This window comes from Tachyglossus aculeatus, chromosome X1, assembly GCF_015852505.1.
Source record: "Tachyglossus aculeatus isolate mTacAcu1 chromosome X1, mTacAcu1.pri, whole genome shotgun sequence".
NCBI lineage: Eukaryota > Metazoa > Chordata > Mammalia > Monotremata > Tachyglossidae > Tachyglossus > Tachyglossus aculeatus.
The window spans coordinates 6,127,310-6,150,541 of NC_052101.1; the positions used below are offsets into that span (position 1 = coordinate 6,127,310).

Here is a 23,232-nt window from a genome sequence, read left to right on the forward strand (position 1 = left end):
ACATCTGCACAATGGGGATTGAGACTGTGAGCCCCACATGGTACCGGAACTGTGTCCAACCTGATTTGCTCGTATTCACCCCAGTGCTTAGTTCAATGCCTGGCACATAGTAAGCACTTTACAAATACCTTTATTATTATCATTATTATCTGAAGCTGTAGACTCGTTTGGGGGGTTTTTCTGGTCAGTCAATCAGTAATTATTGAGCACTTTCTATCTACAGAGCACTGTTCTAAACACTTGGGAGAGTACAATACAAGAGAAATTGGCAGACACGTCCTCGGCCCATAATGAGTTTATTTAAGTGCTTACTATGTACCAACTGGAGTACATGCAAGCTAATCAGGTTAGACACAGTCCGTGTCTCACGGAGGCTCATTGTCTTCATCCCCGTTTTACAGATGAGGTAACCGAGACTCAGAGAATTAAGTGACTTGCCCAAGGTCACGCAGCAGAGAAGTGGCAGAAGAGAGATCAGAACCCAGGTCCTTCTGCGGCCCATGCTCTAACCATTAGGCAAAACTGCTTCTGGTTGTGAATGTGTCTTCCCACTCTGTTACATAGTTCTCTCCCAAGCACTTAGTACAGTGCTATGTATATATAATAGCATTTATTAAGTGCTTACTATGTGCGAAGCACTGTTCTAAGCGCTGGGGAAGTTACAAGGTGATGAGGTTGTCCCGCGGGGGGCTCACAGATTGTCCCACGGGGGGCTATGTACACAGTAAGCTCTGAATAAATAAGTTTGTTCTGTGGCTTTGCCGATGAGATCGTCTTGGCATCTGACAGTCAGCTTGAGAAGCAGCGTGGCTCAATGGAAAGAGCATGGGCTTTGGACTCAGAAGTCATGGGTTCAAATCCCGGCTCCGCCAAGTGTCAGCAGTGTGACTTTGGGCAAGTCACTTAACTTCTCTGTGCCTCAGTTACCTCGTCTGTAAAATGGGGATTAAGACTGTGAGCCCCAGCTGGGACAACCTGCTCACCTTGTAACCTCCCCAGCGCTTAGAACAGTGCTTTGCACAGAGTAAGCACTTAATAAATGCCATTATTATTATTATTATTATTATTATTATTATTATTATTATTATTATTAAGTGGTTGAGCCAGGATTAGAACCCAGGTCCTTTGGAATCCCAGGCCCAGGCTCTATCCCCTTGACAATACTACTTTCTTTATCACACTCCCAACCACCTGGTAATCTGTTGTCCAGTTGGACATTTTAGATCTTTTAGACTGTGAGCCCACTGTTGGGTAGGGACTGTCTCTATATGTTGCCAACTTGTACTTCCCAAGCGCTTAGTACAGTGCTCTGCACACAGTAGGCACTCAATAAATACGATTGATTGATTGATTGATCTGCCCAGCTGATCATTGCCATGGTTGTGCTCATCTGTAGTGATGAAGGGGTTTTTTTTATAGGTTGATCACAGCAAGGAGAATTTCTCTTTATTTGAAGTCATTAGAAGTTGTAGTGTGAACACCACAGTTGGTTTCAACTTGACATTTGAATGTATTCTGTGAACAGGACAATGGTTAACTGAGCCACTCACAGGGCCGGGCACCTCAACAGCCCGGGAAATGACCTCAAATTGTCATTTCCTGTTAGAGAGGCAGCGTGGCTCAGTGGAAAGAGCACAGGCTTTGGAGTCAGAGGTCATGGCTCCGCCAGTTGTCAGCTGTGTGACTTTGGGCAAGTCACTTAACTTCTCTGGGCCTCAGTTACCTCATCTGGAAAATGAATATTAAGACTGTGAGCCCCCCGAGGGACAACCTGATCACCTTGTAACCACCCCAGTGCTTAGAACAGTGCTTTGCACATAGTAAGCACTTTATAAATGCTATTATTATTATTATTATTATAATGGAAACCCTGCGGGTGGACTTTAGGCATATATTTATTGTTGTGTTTTATTCTCCCAAGCACTTAAAGTGCCCTGCACACAGTAAGCGCTCAGTAAATATGATTGCATGAATGAATGAATGAATATGAGCATGGCTTAGTGGCTTAGTTGGGTAGGGACTGTCTCTATATGTTGCCAATTTGTATTTCCCAAGCGCTTAGTACAGTGCTCTGCACACAGTAAGCGCTCAATAAATACGATTGATGATGAAAGAGCATGGGCTTTGGAGTCAGTGGTTATGGGTTCAAATCCCTGCTCCGCCAATTGTCAGCTGTGTGACTTTGGGCAAGTCACTTCACTTCTCTGTGCCTCAGTTCCCTCATCTGTAAAATGGGGATTGACTTTGCGCCCCCCGTGGGACAACATGATCACTTTGCAGCCTCCCCAGTGCTTAGAACAGTGCTTTGCACGTAGTAAGCACTTAATAAATGCCATCAACATCATCATTATTATTATTATTGTTACATGTTGTAGGCTTAGCATTTGTCTTGGTTCTTAGTGTCTCACTGGGGCAGGAATGAGTTCCAGTCTGGAATTTATCTCCAGAATTGGTCTAGGTCTCCTAGGACTAGGATAATAATAATAATAATAATAATAATAATAATAATAATAATGGCATTTATTAAGCACTTACTATGTGCATAGCACTGTTCTAAGCTTGAGGAGGTTACAAGGTGATCAGGTTGTCCCACGGGGGGCTCACAGTCTTAATCCCCATTTTACAGATGAGGTATGGTCGATCCATTCCAGAATCAACCCAGAAATACTTTTTTTTTTCCCCATGGTATTTGTTAAGCACTTAAAATGTACCAGGCACCATTCTAGGCCCTGGGATAGGTACGAGGTAATCAGGTTGGACACAGTCTTTGTCCCACATGGGGTATACAGTCTTCATCCCATTTTACAGGTAAGGTAACTGAGGCACAACAAAGTGACTTGCCCAAGGTCACACAGCTGAAAAGTGGCGGAGCGGAGATTAGAACCCAGGTCCTTCGGACTCCCAGGCCGGAGCTTTATCTGTTAGGCCACATGGCTTTCCAGCTTTTGTGGAATTGTGGAATTTTTCCAAGTAACATTGCAACCGTTCAGAAAACTGAAGCTCAGGTTGGCCCTGCCTTTCTAATCTTTTCTTCAGTTATGTAAACCAGTGACTTAAAGAACTTTCTCCCTCAAAAATGTCCTTCACAATATCTTCAGTGGTCATTGTCAGGGCTCAGCAGTACATTTTTGTGTTGGAATAAATCTATCTTTAACTTTACGTTCTCCTTCCTTGATTTATTTCAATTTTCTTCATTTCTTTTGTTTCTTTGGGATTTAGATTACAAACCCCACGCTTGAGAAGTTAGAGATGATAACAAGAATATGGCCAGGGAATGTGTCTACCAACTCTGTTCTGTTAGACTCTCCCAAGTGTTTAGTACAGTGTTTTGTACACAGGAAGTGCTCAATAAATATCATTGATTAAATATGAAAGTGGACAAAGAACAAAGAAGCAGCTGAAGTTCAAGATAGTGTTTCACTGTAAACGCCATTTTTCCAAAAAAAAATCTCCAATAAATTATTTCAGCTCAAAATTAGCCATCTCTTGGCAGAATGCATACTTACGCCTTAGTTTTGGGGAGGTTACTTTTCACAAATAAGAATATAAACAGCCAGCCAGATGTAACTTGCTGATTTATAGCATCGTTCTTCAATGAAATCTCATTTATCTGTATAAGCTTGTACATGGAAATTTCACTTTTATTTTAGTAGCATTTATTAAGCACTTACTATGTGCAAAGCACTGTTCTAAGCGCTGATAATGATGACATTTATTAAGCGCTTACTATGTGCAAAGCACTATTCTAAGCGCTGGGGAGGTTACAAGGTGATCAGGTTGTCCCACGTGGGGCTCACAGTCTTAATCCCCATTTTACAGATGAGGTAACTGAGGCACAGAGAAGTTAAGTGACTTGCCCAAAGGCACACACCTGGTAATTGGCGGAATCGGGATTGGAACCCATGACCTCTGACTCCAAAGCCTGAGCTCTTTCTACCGAGCCACACTGCTTTATTGAGCATTTAAACCTAACAAAGAAGCCTGTTTTATGACTCCTTTGTGCAAATATTTTTTTTGTGATTTTGGTATTTATTTCTTGATTTAATAAACAGTAATGATGATAATAGAGATATTAAGCAGTCAGTATGTGTCAAGCACTGTACTAAGCATTGGGGTAGATAAAAGGTAATCAGGTCAATCAATCAATCAATCGTATTTATTGAGCGCTTACTGTGTGCAGAGCATTGTACTAAGCGCTTGGGATGTACAAGCTGGCAACATATAGAGACAGTCCCTACCCAACAGTGGGCTCACAGTCTAGAAGGGGGAGACAGAGAACAAAACCAAACATACTAACAAAATAAAATAAATAGAATAGGTAGGTACAAGTAAAATAAATAAATAGAGTAATAAATATGTACAAACATATATACATATATACAGGTGCTGTGGGGAAGGGAAGGAGGTAAGATGTCGGGGATGGAGAGGGGGACGAGGGGGAGAGGAAGGAAGGGGCTCAGTCTGGGAAGGCCTCCTGGAGGAGATGAGCTCTCAGTAGGTCCCACTTGGGGCTCAAATCAATCAATCAATCACTCGTATTTATTGAGCGCTTACTGCGTGCAGAGCACTGTACTAAGCGCTTAAATGAAACCCCATTTTACAGTTGAGGAAATGGAGGCACAGAGAAGTTTAGTGTCTTACTCAAGTTCACACAGCAAGTGAGTGAAGAATCAGGATTAGAATCCAGGTCCTCTGACTCTCAGGCCTGTGCTCTTTCCACCAGAGCGTGTTGCTTCCCGTATTCTGTGTTGATTTGACAAGGCAGGAATGTGTGTAATTTTTAACTGGTAATGATACTTTCTCTGGTAAACCGGCCATCCCCGGCCTAACCTCGCCCTAGCCGTGGCACTTTGATGTGCACTACCCATTCCCGTGTTGGGTCTGTCTTCTAGACTGTGAGCCTGGTGAGGGCAGGGATTGTCTCTATTTGTTGCTGAATTGAACTTTCCAAGCGCTTAGGACAGTGCTCTGCACCCAGTAAGCGCTCAATAAATACAATTGAATGAATCAGTTATCTCCCCCTTCATTCTGATCTCTGTCCACCCTCTCCATCCTGGCCCACCATCTTGTCTTCGTCAGCGAATCTAGACTGTGAGCCCACTGTTGGGTAGGGACCGTCTCTATATGTTGCCAACTTGTACTTCCCAAGCGCTTAGTACAGTGCTCTGCACACAGTAAGCGCTCAATAAATATGATTGATTGAATCTGGAAAGGAACCGACTCCCCTCCACTTTTTCGGGATCTTCATCGTAATGCCAATGTTCCGTGAAGGAAGAGTTGGGCAAAAAGTTGGCCTAACTATAAAGTTAATCATTATATGTCATGAGATTTCATATTGAACAAGTTACGTTTTTTCAATTACTTATATTTTTTTCCAAGTTGCTCAATTAAGTTACCTTCTACTACTGTATATCTGGGAAGTAGATTTCTATTGCTTTTAGTTCACGGCCGTTTTTGTCATTCTTTTTAAACATTAATTTCAGGTAGATAACACCCCTCCCCCAAAGTTAAGTGGGTCTTATATTTATTTCCAGAGTAAGAAGAAATATTCAGCTCTCTAAGGTTACAGCCAGGTCTTTATAGAATTATTCCTTTTAAAGAAAATATTTAGAAATTGTTAAAAAAAGTTGTGCTTGTTTCAAGGCTGCTCTGAAATGTGCTAACTAGTATTTGAAAATTCCAGTACTTAATTTTAGAAAGTTTTGAAAGTTAAACATCATGGGGATTTCTCTCTTAGTTGCATTTAACTGGGGTTAGAAATCTAATTTTCTGTGACTCATGTATTCACAAATTTGACAATTTTTAAATTTAAAAACACCGCAGCTAATATTCTAAGTTGGCTTAGTTAGGAAAAGATAAATATTATAACTGGAATGCTATGTTTAAAGGTTTAATGACTTCCACAGTAGGGACGGGGGTCTCTAGCTTATAAACTATACAATAAATTCAGTAGTAATTTTAGGTATGTACTATGCAAGTAGTGAACAAGACATATTTATCCATAAAGTTCATTAGCCTGCATCAATAGAGATATTTATTAAATATGAAAAGACAAGATTTAAATCAATGTATATGAAGTACAAGTCTATTGACTAACTTTTCTTTTGTTCTGAAAATTTAAAGTGCAGAATGTGCTAGCATATGCAAATCCTAGGGCAAGGACGCTAGTTTCTGAAACAAGAATTCCAGAGCGTGGGCTACAGGGCTCGGCCTTTTTTTTTTTTTTTTTAGTGTAAAGCGAGTTTAGCAGGAAAATAGGAGGGAAAATATTCAACTTTTCTTCAGAGTAATTGATTCGTTCCCCTTTCTAGACTGTGAGCGCACTGTTGGGTAGGGACCGTCTCTATATGTTGCCAACTTGAGTGAAAAGTGATCTTAAATTACCTTTCATTTAAGTGTTCCTTGAATTCAGAGATTGCCACAACACAAATTGTGTGATTGGACTGTTGGTAGCAAGGCTCTCAAATCATAGTAATTGTAACTTCATATGTATAACATATAGAACTTTAATATTATATATATTAAATTCCTTAATGTGTAACAGTTAAGGGGGTGGGAGGGGAGGGCAGTCATTACCTTTCTGAATTTCACCTAGTGTGGAAAGTCTCCTAATTTTTTTGTTTTGCCAAAAGCGCTTAGTTCCGTGCTCTGCACACAGTAAGCGCTCAATAAATATGATTGAAAGAATGGACGTATTCACAGGAATCCAATCCTCTGATCCCCCACAAATTTGGAAAGGGAAATCTGTATATGTACACATGCATGAAAGATCCAGAGGTACCTGAGCAGCTATGGATTTCTGATACTTTCATATAACTGTCAGCTGTGTGACTTTGGGCAGGTCACTTAACTTCTCTGTGCCTCAGTTACCTCATCTGTAAAATGGGGATTAAAACTGTGAGCTCCCCCGTGGGACAACCTGATCACCGTGTAACCTCCCCAGCGCTTAGAACAGTGCTTTGCATATAGTAAGCGCTTAACAAATACCATCATCATTATTATTATTATTATTATTATTATTATATGTATTCATGTGCTAATGGATTGCTGAGGATATAGGGTGGAATTCAGAGCTCTAGTGCCAACATGAAATTTATCTACCTGGACGTTATAAATGCACATCTGAATGTTGAATGTTCTATTTAAAAATGGATGCATTGGATATTAATTGTATATAGGAGTTTGCTACAAGTACAGGTGTAGATTTAATAAAATAGGTCATTTTGAATGTTTTCTTTAATGAAAAGATTAAGGTAATTCCCAATGCTTCACAGTTGTTTAAATCCTCAGCGGAACTTATTCATTCAATCGTATTTATTGAGCGCTTAGTGTTTGCAGAGCACTGTACTAAGCACTTGGGAAATACTAGTTGGCAACATGTAGGGAACTTAGGGAAGATGGAGATTTGAGGAAAGCAGAGGAGAGGAACTTTTTGACTCAGAATACATTCTCCTTTATTAAATTCCGCTCCCACTCCCCATCCCCCCCGCCCTACCTCCTTCCCCTCCCCACAGCACCTGTATATATGTTTGTACAGATTTATTACTCTATTTTACTTGTACGTATTTATTATTCTATTTATTTTATTTTGTTAATATGTTTTGTTTTGTTGTCTATCTCCCCCTTCTAGACTGTGAGCCCATTGTTGGGTAGGGACCATCTCTATATGTTGCCAACTTGTACTTCCCAAGCACTTAGTACAGTGCTCTGCATGCAGTAAGCGCTCAATAAATACGATTGAATGAATGAATGAATGAAAATTGAATAAACGTTTATTAGCTGGCTCACAGTAAACATACATCCTTTGCCATTTTTATTTCATTCCCTGTTTTATGGATGTGGAAAAAAGGGCTTAAACAGTTTATTCATTCAATTGCATTTATTGAGCACTTACTGTGTGCAGAGCACACAAGTTGGCAACATATAGAGATGGTCCCTACCCAACAACGGGCTCACAGTCTAGACGTTGACCAGATTCAAGCTCTAACTCAGTCAGAAGTGCTCAGAATGAACCTAGGGATTTCTTCCATTGAAGGAAGCTGACCTAAATTAAGGTGTTAGGGTGGAAGATCGTGGACTGAAACAGTAATATGAAGTGGGAGGTGACAGGAGGGAAATGCAAAGATAGGTGCTTTTGGTTTGTGTTTGCGTTTGTGATCCTTTTCTGCTGCTGGCAAAGAGCAGGGTATCACCCCTAAGAGGGATATTCGGTGGTAAATGTTTTTTTTTTTTTTTCTAATACAGTTATCAGTTTTTTTAAGCTGTCTTCACGTGTCAACTTCTCCTTTACCCACCTTCAGTTTGCTTTTGTTTGAGGACTAATATTCCCGAATGTTTCTTGTTTCAGCTATTTGTACAAGAATGAAATCCAATCAATTGACAGGGAAGCATTTAAGGGACTTGTCTCTCTAGAACAACTGTAAGTGGCCTTTCTCATCTGTGCTGAAGTGTCCCACGGTCTGCTCAGTTGGCTTTTGGGGGAGCAGTGCATGCCTCGAAAACGGTGTTTGCTGCTTGCATGCCATGCATGTCCCCGCTCAATCGGACAGTTGTCAGGCCTGCGGTTGTGTGCATGAAGAGGAGGAAAGGTGGAAGTTGTTGAGCTGTCGACGTCTTCCTATCTGTACTGTGCTCCTAATGCGTGATACTTCGATGAAAGCAAGGTGACTGTAGTGACTTTTCCCAACTGTTGTCTTTTAAATTCAGATGAATGCCATCCCGGAACTTTTTTTTCATTTTTCCCTCAGAACATCCTAGTCAATTGATTTTCCAACCCTTGGCACTGACGGAACTGTCACACTCAAACACCATGTGGAGTCTGTCAAATTTTGGGGGCGGATCTCTGTGTCTAGTAAATGAATTTTGTTTCCTCCCAGTTATGATGATGATGGCATTTGTTAAGCGCTTACTATGTGCAAAGCACTGTTCTAAGCACTGGGGGGGATACAGGGTGATCAGGTTGCCCCACGTGGGGCTCAGAGTCATCATCCCCATTTTACAGATGAGGTAACTGAGGCTCAGATAAGTGACTTGCCCTCATCTTCTGAAGCTCAGGTTTCTGTCTCCTGGCTAACAGATCTTCTGTATAAATGTGAAATGAAAATACATGAAGCTTGTTGTAACTGCATGTGAAATTGTTTCATTGTGGCTGAGTATGCCATATCTCATTTAATCAGGACACAGCACACTCTAGTACATGCTTTCTAAATCACTGTGAGTAACATGGCTAGTAGAAAGAGTACAGGCCTGGGTGTCAGAGGACTTGGGTTCTAATCCTGGCTCTGCCCTATGTCTGCTTTGTGTGACCGTGGGCAGGTCACTTAACTTCTCTGGGCCTCAGTTACTTCATCTGTAAAATGAGGATTAAGACTGTGAGCCCCATGTGGGACTGGACTGTGCCCAACCTGATTTCGTTATATTTACCCCAGCGCTTAGAACAGTGCTTGGCATATAGTAAGCACTTAACAAATGCCACAATTATTATTACTATTATCAATTTAGGAACCAGACAAAACTCTGTGCCAATTTAGGATATGTTTAAATGGACATATATACCCAGTCCTCTAATCCAAAGCCATGTAAAGATTTTGCTATAAGAGAAAAGGAAAAATATATCTAGTTTAGATAATCACACTTTTAAGAAAATGAATTGCCTTCTTAAAAGTATTAGCTCATACTGAACAGAAAATCTTTCTCACTCACCCTCCCTCTCTACCACTGTTTACCTACAATATACAGGCATCCATTGGTAATTCTCCGGTACATCATTTTCTATTTTGTGTGTTACTTTGAGGCATTCCTGTGGATCAGGGAAGCATAATGGAAATGAGGAAGTTCGGAGATGCGGAGGGAAAAGATAGGGATGTTATATGGGTTGTTCCCAATCTTTAGGATGGTTAGCAAAGACTAAAGTGATCTTATTGTTTCCTCTAGACTGTAAGCCCGTCCTTGGCAGGGAATGTTTCCATTCTGTTGTAATGTACACTCCCAAGTGCTTCCTACAGTGCTCTGCACTTAGTAAATGCACAAATAAATACCATTGATTGATATTATTCACCCAAGCATCCTGTTACTAGTGTCAGAAGATAGCTCTGTGAACTGGTGGTTAAACCCAGAGTAGATGCATTGTTCACTTTAAGCAAAAAAGCAGACTTTTTTGATCTGCATAATGTTAACTTGGAAGAAAGTACAGACCAGTATAGGTATTTGGCAGTTTGTTGAAATGCCAGATTTAATCCAGTTTTTGAAGTTTGCTACCTGACTAGTGATCTTAACTAAAATGGAAGACTATCATTCGATCAATAATATTTGTTGAGTACTTAAGTTAATATCAATAAGTTAAATTACAGATGTATACACAAGTGCGGCGGGGTTGAGGGAGAAGGGGTGAATAAATGGTGCAAATCAGGGTGATGCAGAAGGGAGTGGGAGAAGAGGAATTGAGGGTTTAGGGAAGGTCTCTTGGAGATGCGCCTTCAATAAGGCTTTGAAGAAGGGGAGAGTTGTTGTCTGTGTTATGAGGAGGGAAGGAGTTTCAGGCCAGAGGCAGGACATGGGTGAGAAGTTGGCAGCGAGATGGAAGAGATGGAGGTGCAGTGAGTAGATTGGCATTAGAGTGAAGTGGGCAGGCTGGCATGTAATAGGAGAGTAGCAAAGTGAGGTAGGAGGGGGCAAGGTGAATGCTTGCTTCAAAGTGGATGGCAAGGAATTTGATGCGGAGGTGAGCGGATAGCCACTGGAGGTTCTTGACGAGTGGGGAAACATGTCCTGAATGTTTTTGGAGAAAAATGATCCAGGCAGTGGTGTGAAATATGGCCTGGAGTGGGGAGAGACAGGAGGCAGGGAGGTCAGAAAAGAGGCTGATGCAGTAATCAAGTCAGGAGAGGATAAATGCTTGGGTTAACATGGTAGCTATTTGGATGGAGAGGGAACGGCAGACTTTAGAGATATTGTGAATGCTGAACTGATAGGATTTAGTGATAAGTTGAATAGGTGGGTTGAATGAGAGAGCGGACTCAAGAAGACCACCAAGGTGAGACAGGAAGGATGGTGACGCTGTCTAAGTAATGAGAAAAATCACAGGGAGGACAGAGTTTGGGTGGGAAGAGTAGTAAGAGTTGATAATTCCTTGTTTTGTATTTTGGTTGGGAGGAGCAGATTTTTTAAAAAATTGATTTTTGTTTTCGGTTATGATTTGAGAATTATAAACTTAATATCTGCCTTGCAGATGGCTATTCAGCCAGCAAAAATCACTATTCCTGCTAGGCAAATAGATAACACCTTTTTTTATTTTTCTATATACCTCTTGGTGGTAGACTTAGTGAATCTATTGTTTTAGATATATGCATTTTTATTCTTATTTGCATGTTTTCACTTTAGGTTTTGTCTTTGGATTTGAATCAAACTATGAATCTACTTTTTTTTTGCCATTCAGCTTAAACTGTAGCAAGTTAGGGTCAATTGAAATACTAGTTTGTCTTTTCAGAACTTGAATAGTGTTTAATGTTCAAAGTAAAATGTGTATAAATCGAATATCATTCCAAAAATAAAGTGTCAGTGATTGAAGAGATGAAAAATAGATTTTAGGCGTAGAAGAGTTAGGATTGTTTAGACAGAAGAAGAGACATAAGGAGATTAAATATAGTCTTTAGATACTTGAGAAATTGCTTTGAGCCTTGATAGTCCCTATCTTTAGAGAGGTTTGAATAAGGTAAAAATAATGGAAAGTGTAACAAATCCATTTGAAGCACCCCTCAAATAATAATAATAATAATAATGATAATGGTTTATGTTAAGCACTTAACTATGTGCCAGGCACTGTACTAGGTGCTGGGGTTGTTACAAGCAAATCGGGTCGGACACAGTCCCTGTCCCATGTGGGGCTCACAGTCTCAATCCCCATTTTCCAGATGAGGTAACTGAGGCCCAGGGAAGTGAAGTGACCTGCCCAAGGTCACACAGCAGACAAGTGGCCAAGCCAGAATTAGAACCCATGACCTTCTAACTCCCAGGCCCGTGCTGTATCCGCTGTGCCATACTGCTTCTCATAAAGCTTATAAACTTATATATCTCAAAGCTTGATTGTGAGAGAGAAGTTAGTTGGTTTTTCAAAGTGGTGGTGAGTAATACTGAAAAAAATATAATATTCACCAAACTCTTTTGCCTTATAATTATGATTACGGTATTTGTTAAGCACTTACTATATGCCTAAGTTATAGACTCAAGGTGGAGGTAGGAATAGGAGCTAGATTATTGTCGCCCAGTTTTTCAGTATGAGGGCTCACTGATACTATCACACCTGCTTGATCTTGTTCATGGCATGTTCTTGTCTTGGAGCTGAGGTCTCTAAATCTGGATGTCACCATTTTGATATTACAGGATCGTGGAGATCCACCATTTTAGGCAGTGAAATGAAAGGTGGCCGAACCCACCAATTTTTCACACTTTCACTTGAAGTCACTTGACTGCATGTCAGTATATCATTTGAGAAACATCAGGTCACTAGACATTTTGAGATGTCTTCAAGATTCATGATTTACTGAAATCTCTATAGTTGGGGAAACGAAAGCATCCAAAATCCTGGATGTCTCCCTTCAAAGCCCAACTGAGAGCTCACCTCCTCCAGGAGGCCTTCCCAGACTGAGCCCCCTCCCTCCTCTCCCCCCGCCTTACCTCCTGCCCCTCCCCACAGCACCTGTATATATGTTTGTACGTATTTATTACTCTACTTTATTTGTACATATTTATTCTATTTATTTTATTTTGTTAATATGTTCTGCCTTGTTGTCTGTCTCCCCCTTCTAGACTGTGAGCCCGCTGTTGGGTAGGGACCATCTTTATATGTTGCCAACCTGTACTTCCTAAGCGCTTAGTACAGTGCTCTGCACACAGTAAGCGCTCAATAAATACGATTGAATGAATGAATGGATGGAGGAATCCTGGTCTCGAGACTGCAAATTACTGGCTTATTTATCCAGGCCCAAATGTCTACTCTAATCCTAGGCAACTCAAAAAGTCTAGCCAGCCCTATCCACCCAATCCTTTGGACCCTTGGAAGCAAAGACATTTTTTTTTTTCCTGGGGGATTGAATCTGCTCTGGGATAGTATGATTTACTGAGCACCTATTGGGTGCAGTGTACTGGGGTAGCACTGGGGAAGTACAAAATAAAGAAGGGGTCCATTAGCAAACAACTGTATTTTGCAGATAATAATAATAATAATAATGGTATCTGTTAAGCACTTACTTTGTGCAAAACACTGCTCTAAGAGCTGCGGAGGTTACAAGGTGATCAGGTTGTCCCATGGGGTGGCTCACAGTCTTAATCCCCATTTTACAGATGAGGTCACTGAGGCTCAGAGAAGTGAAATGACTTGCCCAAAATCACACAGCTGACAGTTGGCAGAGCTGGGATTTGAACCCATGACCTCCAGAGTCCGGGCTCTTTGAGCCACGCTGCTTCTCAGCCAACTTTAATCACAGTTGGCTCGGATTCATTCATTCATTCAATCGTCTTCATTGAGCGCTTACTGTGTGCAGAGCACTGTACCAAGCGCTTGGGAAGTCCAAGTTGGCAACATATAGAGACGGTCCCTACCCAACAGTGCGCTCACAGTCTAGAAGGGGGAGACAGACAACAAAACAAAACATATTAACAAAATAAAATAAATAGAATAGTAAATATGTACAAGTAAAATAAGTAGAGTAATAAATCTGTACAAACATATATACAGGGGCTGTGGGGAGGGGAAGGAGATAAGGTGGGGGGGAAGGGGAGAGGAAGGAGGGGGCTCAGTCTGATTAAACTAACATCATTAATAGTGAGCAGTGAGCATTAGCTATCGTTAGCTTGGTGCTTACTACGTGTCAGGCACTGTACTAAACATTGGGGTGGATACAAGCTAATCAGGTTGGACCCAATCCATGTCCCACGTAGGGTTCACTGTCTTGATGCCCATTTTACAGATGAGGTAACTGAGCCACAGTGAAGTGACTTGCCTAAGGTCACACAGTAGATAAGGAGCCGAGATAATAGACGTGCTTTTTCCCCAACAGTTCAATGAACAGCTAGCAGTTAGTGGATACTTTGATAGGGGGTAATTCTACCCCCCCATTTGACCTGTAAAATTTTCCTTGAAAGTGGGTGCCTGCCATGGGTTTTGTAGTTTGGGGGATTCTGTGTCCTAGAAATAGTGACAACAGTGTACCGCGGAGCAGGAAGAGAGGGATACAATAGTCCAGTCGTTCTTGCACTTGTACAGTCAGGTTCATATGGTGGGAAACTACGTCTTCTCAGAAACCCTTACAATCCATGCCGAAAAGTGTAAACGAAATGATCAAAATCGTGGCCTCGAGACGTAGAAGGCGGAGAAGGAGGGAAAAATGAATTTGACATTTTTCCTGGGGGCTGAACTAGGTCCAGGTGATGTAAAATCGTTGAAGGTCTTGCGCCAAGGCCACGGGTAATTTCAAGCACGTGTGTTCTCAATGGATCACTTTGTTCCCAGTGCCCCGAAACATCTTTGGAACAAGTAAAAAGACTGTCCAGTCGCGCACGGTTATGGTGATTTATGTTCATTCCTTTAAGAAACAATGCACTCGATTCCACAACTGGTTAAAAGCATTGGAAAAACTGGGGTCCCTAACCTCTTAGCACTACTGTGTTGTCTAAATATATAATGGAATCCATTTTATAGTCATTATGCTAGATTTATAGAATGCTGACATACTAATTTTCAAGTTAATTAACCTAAAGACTGTACAAGCAGGTGTTTTTTAATACAGTTCATGTAGATTTGTAAACTTTGATAGCACCAATGCCGGTGCAATCCTGGGTGAGACTGCCTGAAAATATTTACTCATGGCAGAAAATGTTTAGATAATGTTAATTTTATTCCAAATTTACCAGTGTTTCATTCTTATTGTAAATTCCTGCTCATTTTTTTATTGGTCAGAAAATATATATGATCTAGTGCCATTTTATTTATTTTCTATCATCTTGAAATTTTTTGGTAGAAAATCTGATCTGTTTGTAAAAAGGATACCTTAAAAAATGATTGAAAAATTCCTTTACTTGTTGTTCTAGATATCTGCACTTTAACCAGATAGAAACATTGGATCCAAATTCATTTAATCATCTTCCAAAGCTTGAAAGACTGTAAGTATCTTTGATTCTTTCTCTATATTCAACAAAGAACCGAACAATATTTTATAAATGATATTGAAAATATATTTATTCGGTGACTTTTGAACAAAAGCAAAGGATGAGAAGGGATGCCTCTTGAGGCCAGGGACTTTATTTTTGATTTCTGCGTTCCCAAGCACGAAATGCAGTGCTCGCCTGACAATAAGTGCTCAGTAACTAATAAATAACGATAATGGTAGTGAAATGAATGACATTTTCAAATTTCTGTCCCCAAGCTTAATTGAAAACTGTATTTTTTAAAGGATACAAATACAAAAGCCAAACGATATTTCCATTTCATAATAAAAGCAGATCTAATTCTGAAACCTATTGTTTGTTTTAATAGATTTTTGCACAACAACAGGATAGCTCATGTAGTTCCTGGAACATTTGGCCAGTTGGAATCTATGAAGAGATTGTAAGTAAATTTGAAATAGATTTTTTAAATAGTCTGTTCATTCCTTTATATTTAAATATGTTGCTATATGCAAGGATTCAATCTTTTTTTAATTTTAATTTGCAATTTGACAATCTGTCAGTAGCTATGAAGGGTTTTTCTTGTCTAGGAAAGTTGTTAAAAGGGGAGGGTTGTTTGTCTTCCCTGTTCATGAAGAATGAGGTTTATGTTACAGGTAACTGGTAAATCATATTTCAAAAGGAGCATGTGAGGAAAAATTAGGAAGAAAGGCTTCACTTTAAACCGCTCTCTTCATCAACTGTCTTAAGCAGTTGAAATATTGTGATGCATTTGAGGTGCAATAAAATGTTTCACTTCATAATTTTTCACTTTGTATATTAGACTATCAAATTGTAGGATTGTTGATCTTTTGCCATGGGTGTTGCATTCAAACCTTTGTTTCATTCATTCATTCAATCGTATTTATTGAGCGCTTACTGTGTGCAGAGCAGTGGACTAAGCGCTTGGGAAGTACAAGTTTCTTCTGCTTAGCTCTCAAAGACATGCCTTCCCCATCTCTAATTTAGATTGTGAGTCCCATGCAGAACTACTGCTTCATCTGATCTGATCCGATCCAATTATCTTGTATAATAATAATAATAATAATAATGATAATGATGATGATGATGATATTAGAGAAGCAGCATGGTTTAGTGGAAAGAACCCGGACTTGGGAGTCAGAGATTGTGGGTTCAAATCCTGGCTCTGCCACGTGTCAGCCGTGCGACTTTAGGCAAGTTGCTTAACTTCTGTGCCTCAGTTACCTCATCTGTAAATGGGGACCACGATTGTGAGCCCCACGTGGGACAACCTGATTACCTTGTATCTATCCCAGTGCTTAGAACAGTGCTTGGCACATAGTAAGTGCTTAACCATTGTTATTATTATTATTATTATCATTATTATTATTAGTTAAGCACTTTCTACATGTAAAGCACTGTTATAAGCGCTGGGGTGGATGTAAGCTAATTGGGTTGGACACAGTCTCCTTACCACGTGGGGCTCACAGTCCTAATCCCCATTTTGCATATGAGATAACTTGAGACACAGAGAAGTTGCTTGACTTGCCTAAGGGCACACAGCAGACATGTGGCAGTGAGGGATTAGAACTCAGGTCCTTCAGACTCCCAAACCTGTTCTCTATCCACCAAACCAGTATCTTCCCTGGTGTTTAACCCTTGTAAAGCACTTAAGAAATGTCATCATTAAGGTACTTTCTGCAGTACTCTAACCCCTTTCCAACTGCCTCCTCAGTGGAGATAAAGGAAACTAGCCGAAATGATCTTCCCATCTCTTCCTATTTGTGCACACTATTATTGTTCCTCCTCTCGCTTGGGAAAGTTGGGGATTCATTATCTGTTCTTCCTCATTTATTTGTTCATTCAGTCGTATTTATTGAGCGCTTACTGTGTGCAGAACGCTGTACTGAGCACCTGGGAGAGTACAATACAGCAGTAAGCGGTCACATTCCCTGCCCACAATGGGCTTACAGTCTAGAGTGGGAGAAACAGACCTCGGTACGAATAAATAAAATTACCTCAGACTATGAACTTCATGTGCACTTCATGTGCTTCAGGGACTATATCCAACTTGATTATCTTGTAACGCCCCCAGTGCTTAGCACATAGTAAGCACTTAGCCATTCCCACTGTTATTATCAGTATTATAATTAAGATAGATTCCTAATTCTGGCATAAAATATTGTGGACCAGAAACTAATTTCAAGGGGTTTTAATTTAGTAGCATGTCACACTTGCGCACATTGATTCAGAAGGCTATCTACTACGACACAAAGGTCCCTCTCTGCCCTCCATTGGTTCCAGGTTTTAATTTTGAGAGCAGGGCAAACATCTTAGCAGAAGGGGTGGGAGGTGATGGGGAGGCAGGCTTCTAGGAGCTAAGAGGTTAAAAAACCATAATTCTGGGTCTTTCGGGACTTGTTTGGAAATGCTGTCTTGGGATGCACGAGTTTAGGAGTCTATCTCCAAAAGCTGTGGGGGTCTGAGCCCTCTAACCACCGTGAAGTGAAACTTTGTAGGTTCTATGTAAACTCCTTGTGGGCAGGGTAATATTCTACTTTTCCAAGTGCTTAGTACAGCGTAATGCACTCGGTAAGTGCTCAGTGAATACCATCAGTTGGTTGATTGTACCCTCCGGCAGCGTCGTGGAATGGAAAGCCCTGTAAGTCATTCTTTTCGGTTACATCGGCTTTTATAACGAGCTCCCATCAAAGTCATTCTTTTCGGTTACATCGGCTTTTATAACAAGCTCCCATCAAGGGCTCCTACCCATGACGCTCGTACAGTTACCCTTCTAACTCTTCCTTTCCAAAGGCGATTGGATTCAAATGCTCTTCATTGTGACTGTGAAATCCTCTGGTTGGCAGATTTGCTGAAGAAATACGCAGAATCTGGAAATGCCCAAGCAGCAGCGACTTGTGAATATCCCAGGCGGATACAGGGACGAGCTCTGGCAACCATAACTGCGGAAGAACTTAATTGCGGTGAGTTATTTCTTGGCTACAGCCCTAAGGCTGAAATTTCATAAAAGGGCCCGGAATCTCTAGGCCCGTCCATGCAATCCTGATGGTAATGATGATGCTAATAGTAATAATAATAATGATGATGATGGTATTTGTTAAGTGCATACTATATGCAAAGCACTGTAATTGTGGTATTTGTTAAGTACTTCCTATATGCCAAGCACTGTAATAATAATACCATGCTTAGAACGGTTCTTGGCACAGAGTAAGTGCTTAACAAATACCATAATTATTATTATTAATTGTGGTATTTGTTAAGCGCTTCCTATGTGTCAAGCACCGTTCTAAGCACTGGAGTAAATACAAGGTAATCAGATTGTTTCACATGGGGCTCACAGTCTCAATCCCCATGTTGCAGGTTTGGTAACTGAGGCACAAAGAAATTCAGTGACTTGCCCAAGTTCACACAGCAGACAAGTGGTGGAGCCAGGATTAGAACCCATGACATCTGACTCCCAAGGCCGGGTTCTTGCTAATGGGCCATGCACTAAGTGCTGGGGTGGATACAAGCAAATCGGGTTGGACGCAGTCCCTTGTCCCCCGTGGGGCTCCCAGTCTCAATCCCCATTTTAGAGATGAGGGAACTGAGGCATAGAGAAGTAAAGTGACTTCCCCAAGGACACAGCAGGCATGTGGCAAAGGAAGGATTAGAACCCATGACCCTCTGACTCCCAGGCACACGGTCTATCCACAGTGCCATGCCACTTTTCATGTTTTTAAGCATCAGTTCTAGACGGTTCCCTTGCTCCAAAATCATTTCAACTTCCAATTCAAGTTGGTCCTCCTCAGAAAAGGGATGCTTCAGGGTGAAAAACTAAATTCAAATGACCAGGCTATTTTAAGATGGGTCTTTGTTATTCATTGCTAAAATGGGCAAACCCAGCCTACCTTGTTTTTGAGCAACATTACTTTGGTATCAGGGATCTTGCTTAAAGCCTTGGTCCTGACTTTCGGCCGTTACAGGTCCAAGGCAATTTCAGTCCCAACCTGTGGTTTCACTTGTAAACTGGGCCAAGGTGGCTTTCTAGTTTATTCTCCCAGGAGCTTAATACAATGCTCCTCATGCAGTAAGAAGTCAATAAGTACCACTGATTGTGCTGGAGTGTGAGGAAAAGATGGGGAGGGGGTTCATTTCCATCAGCAGAACACTATTAAGTCTCACCAGGCCCCAGTCATTTCTGCTCTGGATTCCTACAGATAGGCCAAGATGAGTCTAGATTTTACCAAGCCCCAAACTTCCCATTCCCACAGAAGATGAGTAGTACTCCCTCTAGCTCGTTCCGGGCAGGGATTGTCTCTCTACATTTATATTTTATTCTGTTATTTATTTTTTTCATTTGAGACAGTCCCTAACATGGGGAGGATTCCCGACCTAGTTGGACTAGCCTTCGGTCCTGGTTAATTCAGAGGACTTTGTAGCGTCTGGATCCTTTTGGAGAGAGATCTAGGGTCTGCTTTGGCCTAGGAACTCCACAGGAATAATAATACTTAGGGTACTTATTATTAATAATAATGATAATATTAATAATTGTCATATTTGTTAAGTGCTATGCCTGATTATATGCCAGGCACCGTACTAAGTGTTGGGATGGAGACAAGCAAATCGGGTTGGATACAGCCCCGGTCCTACATGGGACTCACCGTCTCAATTCCCATTTTACAGATGAGGGAATTGAGGCATAGAGAAGTGAAGTGACTTGCCCAAGATCACACAGCAGACAAGTGGTGGAGCTGGGATTAGAAACTATGACCTACTGACCCCCAGGCCCGGGCTCTAACCATTAAGCCATGCAACTTCCCCTTGTTAATTAATTCCAGCATTTGTTAAGTGCTTACAAAATGCCAAGCACTGTACTAAGTGCTGGGGTAGCTACCAGATAATAATGACTATGATATTTGCTAACGGTTACTATGTGTCAGGCAGTGTACTAAGCACAGGGTGGATACAAACAAATTGGTTGGACACAGTCCCTGTCCCACATGGGGCTCACGGCCTTAATCCCCACTTAACAGAGGAGGGAATTGAGTCACAGAGAAGTGAAATGACTCATTCAAGGTCACACAGAAGACGAGTGACAGAACTGAGATTAGAACCCAGGTCCTTCTAACTCTCAGGCCCGTGGCCTATCCACTAGACCATACTGCTTTAGGGTAGACAGGCCCACACATTAGCCTAAGTAGGATTTACTCTCCATTTTTCACATGAGGAAACTGAGAATTTACGTGACTTACCCAAGGTCACAAGGGAGACAAGTAGTACGGCTGAGATTAGAACCCTGGTCCTCTGAATCTTAAACCCGGTCTCTTTCCACCAGGCCATGCTGCTTTCATTCATTCATTCATTCAATTGTATTTACTGCACGGATACTGTTGCAGAGCACTGTACTAAGCGCTTGGGAAAGTATAATATAGCAGTAAAGAGAGATGATCCCTGCCCAGAACGAGTTCACAATCTAGAGGGGGTATTACCCATCTTCATTGGGCATGGGAAGTTTGATCTTGGAAAAATCTAGCCTATCTGTAGAAATCCAGACCAGAGATGACTGGGGCCTGGTTGGACTTAATAGATGTCTGCTGATGGAAAAGGACTCTCTCCCCCTCTCTCCTTACACTCCACTGCAATCAGTGGTATTTATTGACCTCTTTCTGTGTGAGAAGCATTGTACTAAGCTCTTGGGAGAATAAACTAGAAAGCCACCTTGGCCCAATTTACAAGTGAAACCACAGGTTGGGACAGAAATTGCCTTGGACTCATAATGGCCGAAAGTCAAAAGTCTATTCGTAACAATCCAATGGCTGCAGTTCTCCATGTCCTTCCCAACGTTTGACCACCTCTCCCTTCAAATACTGCACTGAATTCAATGGGAGGCTTCATTTTCCTCCCATGTGTAGAAGGAGACATCTATGGCAGGTTTATTTACCAAGAACAACATCACGTTAGATGGTTCTCCAGCAGCTACGGTCTTTTCAGAGTTCTTCCGGGGCAAGAAAGTATTCCCGACCCTGCTGAAGTTTAGAAATAACTTGCCCTGTCACGGAAGCCCCGCGACAGGGAATTGAAAGAAGCGAGGGGCGGCAGACCCTGTTCCGTTTCTTCGAGGCCTGCTCCCAGATTTTCAGTTGTGCAGGTTTGTTTTGCCCCGATGTTTTCCGGCCCGGTGCCTGATTTCAGCACCCTATTGCCTCACCAGACGCTAGCCCTCGGGGCCTCGGTTTGCTGGAGAAAACTGACGGAGAAACGTGTTTTCGGTCTTTGGTCAGAAACCGTCTGTTTGTGTGGAATGAGTCTGTCTGGGGTTCGTAGTAATGGCAGTCTGGGCTTGCTCTCCTCTAGCTCAGCTAATTGCGGGTTGATTACGGCATCTTTTAATATGAACTGGGCCAATTAGCATAAGTAATAGAATCTGAGCCGAAAGCTCCACATTTCTCTTTCCAATGCTGATGTTACCCCCCGATGAATGTTTACTGCGGTGTAGGACGCTATGGCTTCCATTCTTCGGTTTGCAGTTTTGGTCTGGACTCAGTTGTTAGAGTTTATAAAATAATAACAATAATAGTAATCAAAATAATGGTATTTGTTACACTCTCACATGTGCCAAGCACTATTCTAAACACTAGGGCAGCTACAAATTGATCAGCTTGGACACAGTCCCTGTCCCTTAGGGGGCCCCCAGGTTAAATAGGAGGAAGAAGGATTTAATCCCAATTTTACAATTGCAGGAACAAGGTGCAGAGAATAATAATAATAATAATAATGGTATTTTTAAGCACTTACTATGTGCCAGGCACTATTCTGGGGCAGATACAGGATAATTGGGTTGGACCCAATCCCTGTCCCGTGTGGGGCTCACCGTCTTAATCTCCATTTTACAGATGAGGGAACTGAGGCACAGAGAAGTGAAGTGATTTGCCGAAGGTCACACAGCAGACTAGTGGCAGAGCCGGGTTTAGAACCCATGACCTTTTGATTCCCAGACCCATACTGTATCCAGTAGGCTATGCTGCTTCTAAGTTGTGACATCCCCAAGGTCACACAGCAGACACATGGCAGAGCTGGGATTAGAACCCAGTTCCTTGGACTCCTAGGCCTGGGCTCTCTCCGCTAGGTCATGCTGCTTCTCAAGAAAGTTAGTCTCGGGAGAGTGAGAGCCATTTAAAGTCAAATTCAAATATTCCCAACTGCCCCTTTGTGGGCAATGCAGAAGATTAAGAATCCACCCAGAATGGAAGTGATAAAAACCATAAAAATGCCTGTAAAGGAACCAGAGCGGAGTGCCTTTACGATAGAGTTCAGTAAGCACTTAGCAAATACCATCATTATTATTTTATTATTATTATTATGGTGTTCTCCTGAGAGTCAGCCAAACACTTTTTTTAGGAGAAGCAGCGTGGCTCAGTCGAAAGAGCCCAGGCTTTGGAGTCAGAGGTCATGGGTTCAAATGCCGGCTCCACCAACTGTCAGCTGTGTGACTTTGGGCAAGTGATTTAACTTCTCTGTGCCTCAGTTACCTCATCTGTAAAATGGGGATTAAAAACTGTGAGCCACGGGACAACCTGATCACCTTGTAACCTCCGCAGCGCTTAGAACAATGCTTTGCACATAGTAAGCATTTAACAAATACTATCATTATTATTATTATTATTATGGCATTTAAGTGCTTTCTGTGGGTCAAACACACCTGTCTACATGTTTTGTTTTGTTGTCTGTCTCCCCTTTCTAGACTGTGAGCCCGTTGATGGGTAGGGGACCATCTCTATATGTTGCCGACTCATACTTCCCAAGCGCTTATTACAGTGCTCTGCACACAGTAAGCGCTCAATAAATACAATTGAATGAATGAATGAATATAATAATAATAATAATAATGGTATTTATTAAGCACTTACTGTGTGCAAAGCACTGTTCTAAGCGCTGGGGAGGTTACAAGGTGATCAGGTTGTCCCATGGGGGGGCTCACAGTCTTCATCGCCATTTTACAGATGAGGTAACTGAGGCACAGAGAAGTCAAGTGACTTGCCCGAAGTCACACAGCTGACAACTGGCAGAGCT

At 41.6% G+C, this 23,232-nt stretch overlaps 1 protein-coding gene across 1 annotated transcript in view; it reads left to right on the top strand.

Moving 5' to 3' along the window:
* Positions 1-23,232, top strand: part of PXDN (peroxidasin) — a 124,665-nt gene that overhangs the window by 53,111 nt on the left and 48,322 nt on the right. Inside the window, exons 5-8 of the mRNA XM_038771651.1 lie at positions 8,348-8,419; positions 15,085-15,156; positions 15,530-15,601; positions 17,974-18,143. Coding sequence (XP_038627579.1) covers positions 8,348-8,419; positions 15,085-15,156; positions 15,530-15,601; positions 17,974-18,143 — 386 coding nt within the window. The remainder of the gene's footprint in view (positions 1-8,347; positions 8,420-15,084; positions 15,157-15,529; positions 15,602-17,973; positions 18,144-23,232) is intronic.